The sequence below is a fragment of the Arachis ipaensis genome, chromosome B05, assembly GCF_000816755.2.
Source record: "Arachis ipaensis cultivar K30076 chromosome B05, Araip1.1, whole genome shotgun sequence".
Classification (NCBI taxonomy): Eukaryota; Viridiplantae; Streptophyta; class Magnoliopsida; order Fabales; family Fabaceae; genus Arachis; species Arachis ipaensis.
The window spans coordinates 16,457,434-16,466,467 of record NC_029789.2 but is presented as its reverse complement, the minus strand read 5'-3'; the positions used below and the strand labels follow the sequence as shown (position 1 = coordinate 16,466,467).

The 9,034-nt window shown below is 36.7% G+C and overlaps 1 protein-coding gene across 1 annotated transcript; it reads left to right on the top strand.

The window, feature by feature from the left end:
* On the top strand, nt 1,407-3,416 carry LOC110271797. The gene is made up of 2 exons (XM_021123186.1): nt 1,407-2,964; nt 3,300-3,416. The coding sequence occupies exons 1-2, from the start codon at nt 1,746-1,748 to the stop codon at nt 3,332-3,334; spliced, it is 1,254 nt and encodes a 417-aa protein (XP_020978845.1). The 5' UTR covers nt 1,407-1,745; the 3' UTR covers nt 3,335-3,416.

The window sequence follows — 9,034 nt, the reverse complement described above, 5'->3', positions numbered from 1 at the left end:
TCTCAGTATGGTAACAGTGCCCAGTGATGTAAGATATAAGACCCCGGGATGCCAGAGGCAATCCTAGAACTTCATATCCATCACAAGATTCATCTTAAGGCATAACTAAAACAGTAAAACATTATTTAAAACCTTAACATAATAAAAGGGTAATCTAACTTAAAGGATTCTGTAACTAATAACTCTCCGCTACCCCACAGCTTTCACCAACCTATCCTCCATGCGATCCCATCGCCACCGCCTTCCTAGCCTCCTCAATCCCAGTAGAAAACACAATTAATTACAATGCAAGTAAAACACAAGTATAGACATATATTTCAAGTAATTCAAGTAGGCAATTAGACATGTTATACACATAGGCAAACAATTACAAGTCGACAAAGCAAACAAACAGATAGAAGATGCATATGATGAATGCCTGTAATTTACGAACTTTTGATATGAAACTATATCAAATATTTTCTATCTTAAAAAGCATAATTTATGATCCTAACAAATTAGAATGTATAATTTTCTATCATAGTAAAGATATACATGAGAGTACTCTTGGAGTACTGTATTTATACTTAAATTATAGAAATATTATTAATATAATATTTCTATGTATATCTAAATTATCCATTAATAATTTAAATTATTCATTAATAGTAGAAGTGTGGAACGACGTTCATAACCTTTAAATTCTTGAATTAAAAACAGATTTTGACATCAAAAAATAATCATAACTCAAGAATAATTTAACATGGATCCAGGTATGTTTTGAATTATTCTTTTATAATGTGATAATCATAAATTTCAAGATCTTCTATTATTGTTAAAAATAATTTTTGTATTGGTTGTAGAAACTAAAATTAATATGTGGTATCTGAGCAAAGTTATATAATTTATGATTATTCATAAATTTAATTTGTTTAAGTTTGCGTAAATCAAATAAATATTATCTAAATGTTTTGATAGAATGTCTAGCAGTGTAATTCTTTTCGTAAATTTAAAATAGATTTGTTGACCATCAAAATAGTCATATATGATAATGTAAAAATATATATTATGTGTTTGTTGTTATAAGAATTTAAGAATCACACTCAAAGGTGGATTAATTATTTTTATATTAAATTAGCAAGATTTGTGATGTATATGTAACTTGAATAGGCATCTTGGTAGCTAAAATCCATTCTACATTTGTAAATAGAAATTAGGAATGCCAGCTGGCATAGTTAATCAGTTAGAGATTATAGCTAATCAGTTAAGTTAATGACTCTTTTATTTTTTTTTCTTTTAGCTTGTATATAAACAACATGTCAAAACAAGGAAAATCTCCAATTGAGCATTTTCACATTAACACCACTCTGAGTTCAATTCCTGTTTCTTTCTCTCACTCTTTCTCACCACGTACTCTCACTCTTTCTCATCACATACTCTCACATCTTACTTCACCATGGATGAAGCTTGATTCCTCATCTCCAATCTCTTCGCCCTCTGTTCTTGGACTTGCACGATAGAGCTTGATGAGAGCATGACCCTCTCTTTGACGCGTTTCCACATGGTGCGGTGAGCGTGGAAGAGAGGTAACCGCTCCGATCAACGAGACCAAGAATAGAAGATCTGAATCTGGCAACCAAACAGATTCTTGAATTCGCCAATTGTGTTCTTGAATTTCATTTCCTTTCATTTTCCCCCTGGTAACCGCTCCGATTTCTTTCGTCTCGAAAGATCCCCTTCTTATTTTCTTCAATCCCTAAACTGCAATGGATAACACTCAACCGTTGAATCCCAATGTGATGGATGCTCAATCAATTGCAAATTTCTTGAAACAAATGTCAGCAATTCAAGCTCAGATGGCGAGAAATTCAGTCAATTTATGGCAAGATCCAGCGAGCCCTTACTTTCTCCATCCGAGCGAAAGTCCTGGTAATCCTCTCATTCCAGTTATTTTAACTACAAGCAATTATAGTGCTTGGAGCAGAGCCATGTTGTTGGCCTTGAAGTCGAAGAATAAGCTCAAGTTCATTGATGGATCAATCACAAGGCCGAATGAAAACGATGCGCTTTTTGAAGCTTGGGAGAAATGCAACACTTACTTAGTATCATGGATAACACTATCATTGAGTCCTGAAATTTCAGCAAGCGTGATTTGGAATAATAACGCCTCAGATATTTGGAAGGAACTGAGGAATAGATATTATCATGGTGATAAGTTTCGGGTGGCAGAATTGCAGGAAGAACTATTTCAATTGAAACAGGGAGACGCTACTGTTACGGCTTATTACACAAAGCTGAAATCTCTTTGGGAGGATATGAACAATTTCAGACCCATTCCTGATTGCGTAAATTGTACTTCTGTGTGCTCATGTGGGTTGAATATAATCAGAGAGCATAGGCAAGAGGATTGCACCACAAGATTTTTAAGAGGACTGAATGACCAATACGCTAATGTCAGATCCCAACTAATGCTGATGAATCCCACACCTGATATTGATGCTGCCTTCTCCATGTTAACACAACAGGAACGACAATTCAATGAATGCAATGAATCCAAGGTTTTCTTTAACAGATCCATGCAGTCGAACAATGAGAGCAACCGAGGAAGAGGCAGAGGGAGAGGTAGACACCAGGCTCCTGGCAGAGGACGAGGAAGCAGAGTGCAATGTACATTCTGTGACAAGACCGGCCACACTATTGAGACATGCTATAAAAAGCATGGTTTGCCGCCTCACTTGAGGCAAAGGCAAATCAGTAGCGTTAACTACATTGCTGCTGAAGCACCTGCTGAGAAGAGACTTGATGATCTCAGCCAATGCAGCCTAAGCAACAGTCAGAAGGAAGTTGGTGATTCTACAAGTTATGAACTCTCTTCACACCAAAAGGATGCAATTCTGCAGTTTCTCAAAGGACAGGAGGCTCAGCAACAACCTCAAGTCACAAATCAGGTTCAATCCACCACAAACAATACTCCATTGATTCAAGGTAACACTGTCATTTTAAAATACAGTAGCAACATTTCAACCTTTGTTGCTGCTAAATCTCACCTCTGGGTAATAGACACAGGGGCAACTGATCATGTCACTTTTAATTTGGACGATTTTCAATCATATCAAGAAATCAGTCCCATGATTGTTAGAATGCCTGATGGTAGCCATACGACTAGTAGCATCATTGGCACCATAAGGTTTTCTAATCAATTATACCTTTCAAATGTGCTTTTCATTCCAAACTTCGATTTCAAATTAATTTCTGTGTCAAAATTAACCAGCAAGTTGAAGTGCAAAATGCTCATAGATGACAACTTATGTGAGATACAGGACCAAGCTACTTTGAAGAGGATTGGAGTAGCTAAATGTGCTGATGGTCTCTATACATTGGATAAGCAATTTTTCTGTTCTGCAGCTCACAAAACTGATTTCACACACACTTCCAGGCACCCATCACTTACATTCACAGCAGCTGTCACTACTGATGGCAATTCTGCAGCTTACACACATATCATAAATGCCTTATGGCATACTAGATTAGGTCACATTCCACAGCATAGACTGCAAATAATGCATAAAACTCATCCATTCATCAATTGTAATGAACAAATAAATCCATGTAACTCTTGCCATTTAGCAAAGCAAAAGCGATTACCATTTTCATATAGTGCTTCTAAATCTCTTAGCTGTTTTGATTTGTTGCATCTTGACATTTGGGGTCCTATATCAACACCTTCCATTCATGGACACAAGTACTTTTTAACCATTGTGGATGACAAGAGTCGATACACTTGGATATATTGCATGAAAGCCAAGTCTGAAGCGTCTGACCTTGTTAAGAATTTCATTGCAATGGTTAAAACCCAATTTAACAAAACTGTAAAATGCGTGCGAACTGATAATGGCCCTGAATTTCTCTTAAAATCATTCTATGCATCTCATGGCATCTTGCATCACACATCTTGTGTTGAAACCCCCCAGCAAAATGGTATTGTGGAGCGAAAACACCAACACATCTTAGAGGTGGCAAGAGCTATACTATTTCACTCATCCATGCCAAAATATTTTTGGAATTTTTCTGTCAAACATGCTGTGCATTTAATCAATATCCAACCAAGTGAATTTCTCAAAAACAACTCTCCTTTCAACATCATTTTTAATAAAATACCAGATTTAAGCAATTTAAAGGTATTTGGATGTTTAGCATATGCATCAACCCTTACTAATGGCAGAACAAAATTGGATCCGAGAGCTAAGAAATGTGCTTTTTTGGGCTTCAAGGAAGGGACAAAGGGATTCACTCTTATAGATTTGCAATCCAAAAATATATTTACATCTAGAAATGTTATTTTCTATGAAAACCACTTTCCATACTCAACTTCAGAATCTGATTCAACCGATAACCCAAAAATATCAAATGCTGAACTTATCCAACATTCACAAAAATCACAGCTATTTCGACATAATTTTGATGATCCTTTTACCGATGACACATACAACACAGACAACTCATTCATGCATTCATCATACAACACATCCAATTCATCTCATCATATGCATCATAATGCATCTATTATAGATCACACATTAATACAACAAGATTCATCACAATACAGCTCTGCACCTGCCACTGCTTCACAAGCCACATCATATTCCACCAATCCTCATGCATCACCTGCATCTAGCATTCATCATGAATCACCTGCACCTAACTTCAACTCAAGTGTTGTTAGAAAATCTGCCAGAATTAGAAAAGTGCCAAATTATCTCAATGACTATCAATGCCACATAAATACCACTGCTACCAATTCTCTTTGCAGGCATCCTATGTCACAGGTCATCTCTTATGATGCACTTAGTACAAAACATCGAGCGTTCTCTTTGGCAATTTCTTCAAATATTGTTCCTAGTGACTATGAGCAAGCTGTTGTTCACTCTTGCTGGAAAGAAGCCATACAATGTGAACTGGAGGCACTGGAGAGAAATCATACTTGGAAAATCACCACACTCCCATCTGGCAAGAGAGCCATCGGTTGCAAGTGGGTGTTCCGAATCAAATATCATCCTGATGGGACCATTGAACGCCACAAGGCTAGACTAGTCGCAAAGGGCTTCACACAAATTGAAGGAGTTGATTTCATAGACACCTTCAGCCCTGTTGTTCGAATGTCAACCTTAAGAGTTGTGTTGGCTTTGGCCGCAGCAAAGCACTGGCACATCAAGCAGTTGGATGTAAACACTGCCTTCTTACATGGAGAGTTGAACGAAGAAGTATACATGAAGCTACCCCCTGGACTGCAGCAACCAGGATTAAGCCCGAAGTCAGTGTGCAGGCTTGAGAAGTCCTTGTATGGTTTAAGACAAGCAAGCAGGCAATGGAACTTAAAGTTGACTGAAACATTGAAATCCGCTGGTTTTATCAAATCAGAATCTGATCACTCTTTGTACACCAAACTCACCACTCATGGCGTCACCATTATTATGGTATACGTAGATGATTTGGTACTCACAGGAGATGACCTTGCTGCAATTGAGTCTATCAAGCAACTGCTGGATCAGAAGTTCAAAATCAAAGACTTGGGGGATGTAAAGTACTTTTTGGGTATGGAGGTCGCTAGATCTTCGAAGGGCGTTCATCTATGCCAACGCAAGTATGCCATGGATATCCTCAAAGACTTCAGATTCTTAGAGTGCAAATCAGTAAGCACACCTATGGATTACACCACTGCTTCAAAGTTATCTAGGGAGAGTGGGACTCCACTGGAAGACAAAACTGGATACAGACAGTTAATTGGCAGGCTTCTGTACCTGACCAACACCAGACCAGACATTGCCTATGCTATGGGAAGGCTCAGTTAGTTCATCGATTGTCCCACTGATATTCATATGCAAGCAGCTTATCGTGTCTTAAAATATTTGAAAGGTTGTCCCACTGTTGGCCTTCTCTTCTTGGTAGATAATGATCTTACTCTTACCGGATTCTCAGATGCAGATTGGGCAACTTGTGCTGACTCTCGCAGGTCAATCACTGGTCACTGCTTTTATCTTGGTAAGTCGCTGATTAGTTGGAAGAGCAAGAAGCAGAGCACAGTCGCACGATCCTCCTCTGAAGCCGAGTATCGGGCACTGGCACTTGCAACTTGCCAAGCACAGTGGCTCTCCTACATCATGAAGGATATTGGACTTCCCATCACGAAACCAATTACACTCTTCTGTGATAACAGATCCGCCATTCACATCGCCACCAACCCAATTTTTCATGAACGAACGAAACATATCGAAGTCGACTGTCACACTGCCAGGAATCAACATCTTTCAGGCCTCACTCACCTGATGCCGGTCTCGTCCTCTAACCAACTCGCCGATTTCCTCACTAAAGCTCTGGCCCCAGCACCCTTCAACAGCAACATTGCCAAACTAGGACTTCTGGATATTTATAGTCCTAGTTTGCGGGAGGCTGTAACTTGAATAGGCATCTTGGTAGCTAAAACCCATTCTACATTTGTAAATAGAAATTAGGAATGCCAGCTGGCATAGTTAATCAGTTAGAGATTATAGCTAATCAGTTAAGTTAATGACTCTTTTATTTTTTTTCTTTTAGCTTGTATATAAACAGCATGTCAAAACAAGGGAAATCCCCAATTGAGCATTTTCACATTAACACCACTCTGAGTTCAATTCCTGTTTCTTTCTCTCACTCTTTCTCACCACATACTCTCACTCTTTCTCATCACATACTCTCACATCTTACTTCACCATGGATGAAGCTTGATTCCTCATCTCCAATCTCTTCGCCCTCTGTTCTTAGACTTGCACGATAGAGCTTGATGAGAGCATGACCCTCTCTTTGACGCGTTTCCACAGTATATATATGTACAGTATTAAAAATATTTAAATATCTAAAGATATTAAATATTTTTGTTAGTGCCTATCTGATAAACAAATTAAATAAAATTAATTTAATTAGTATTTTTGTGTTGTTGTATGTTAATGTATCACCCAAAAAAAATATTGATATACTTTAAATGTTTTATCTGAATCTAAATGATATATTATTTGATTATTTAAAGCGTTAATGCGTGAGTTTTTATTATATTTGAAGCTTCCATGAACTTGTTTGGTTAAGGCAATAGAATTGTCAAGTTTAATAAACTTTACTATACTATTGGTCTGAGCAAATTTAATTTTAATTGGGTATTATGAACTTAGACTTGTCATTAGTTATGGATCAAAAGCCTTTTGAAATTACTGAGACTAGTTCCAAAGAGCACAAGTCTCTTTATGTGGCTTGAGAAGGTCAAATAGGCTATGTTTGAACTTGATAAAATGACAATGGCTGAAAATATTAAGTCATCCATGTCTAAGACAGACAATGCTAAAGATTTCATAGCTAAAGTTAAGGAATATTCTCAATCGGACATAACTGATATGTCCATTGTGAGAAACCTTATGATAGAATTGACAACTAAGAAATTTGAATGGTTACAACCCATTTATGATCATATGACTGGAATGTCTAATCTGGCAGCAAAGTTGAAATCCATAAGTATGATGAATATCAGTGAGTCTTTTCTGGTATAGTTTATTATGAACTCGTTTTCTCCTAAATTTGGCCAATTTCAAGTGAATTATAGCACTCTTAAAAAAAAATAGAATTTTCAAGAAATTAAGGCCATGTTGATTCAAGAGAAAGGGAGATTAAAAAAACGGAAAGATCACTCTCTCCATCTCACATTTCAAGTTAGATCTAGTAGCAGTAAGAATAAGCCGCATAAAAAGGATAAGAAGGACCATGCTTCACTAAAGGTTCATGATGACAATGTCCAAAAGAAGGACCTAAAATATTTTTTCTGTAACAAGACTAGACATGTAAAGAAAGATTGTTTGAAAAGAAAGAAATGGTTCGAAAAGAAAGGTATTTATTATGTTTCAGTATGTTTCAAATCAAATCTTGTTGAAGTGCCTAATAATACTTGGTGGTTAGATTCTGGTGCAACTACTCATGTATTACATATTATGCAGGGTTTCTTTTCGATCCAGCACATAAGAGGAACTAAAAAGTTCTTATATATGAAAAATATAATGAAGGCACAAATTGAAGGAATTGGGACGTACAAATTGATCTTAGACGGTGGTTGCTGTTTAGATATAGAAAAGTGTCTTTATGTTTCTGAATGTGCTAGAAATTTAGTTTCTGTTCGAATTTGGATAATGTAGGTTTTAACTTTAAGATTGGACATGGTGTTTTTTCATTATATAAACTTGCTTACTATTATGGTTCTGGTATTTTAGTAGATGGTTTATATCGTTCAATCTTAATGTTAACTTTGCTGAATCCTTATTTAATATTGAACACAATATTAGTAATAAAAGTGAAGCACTTATTAAAAATTATGCTTTCTTGTGGCACAAAATATTGAGTCATATAGCCAAAGAAAGGATGTTAAGGTTAATGAAAAGTAAAATTTTACCTAAATTGGATTTTTTTGATTGGGATGTGTGTGTGAATTTCTGATGTGTGAGCATCTTAAACACTTTTCATTGGTATTTTTTTTATAGAGAATTAATGACTTTTGCTTAATAATTATATGATTTTTAAGGCTATTTTATTAGTACTTTGATTTTCTTAGTTTCAAGATTCTTGTAGAAAAATGTTAGGAAAAGAGAAGCAAAAGAACAAGGAAGAACCAAGAATTGAAGACAAGTGCAAAGAGAATTTGTGGATGCTGTCAACTCTGACTTTCTCACACTCCAACGAGCATAACTTGAGTTATAGAGATCCAAATGAGGCGATTCTAGCTGCATTAGAAAGCCAACTTTCAGAGTTTTCCAACGATATATATAATAGTTTATGCTTTCTCTTTGGCATCATGGTGCTAAATGCCGCGACATTAGCTTTAGCGCCAAACCGCGTCCAGCATCATTCCATGTAGGAGCCTCGGTGCCAAATGCCAGAAACTGGCGCTAAATGACAGACGGGCAACAAGGAGTGCGCAAATTGCATCAAAAGTGACGCTAAATACCACTAACTTGGCATTTAGCACCAGTGACCAGATTTGCAACCC

What these genes read in the sequence shown, in the direction of transcription:
- LOC110271797 (XM_021123186.1), top strand. Translation starts at nt 1,746, where the DNA reads ATGGATAACACTCAACCGTTGAATCCCAATGTGATGGATGCTCAATCA. An exon ending in CAATACTCCATTGATTCAAG is followed by an intron (nt 2,965 to 3,299) that starts GTAACACTGTCA and finishes TGTGAGATACAG; the next exon opens with GACCAAGCTACTTTGAAGAG.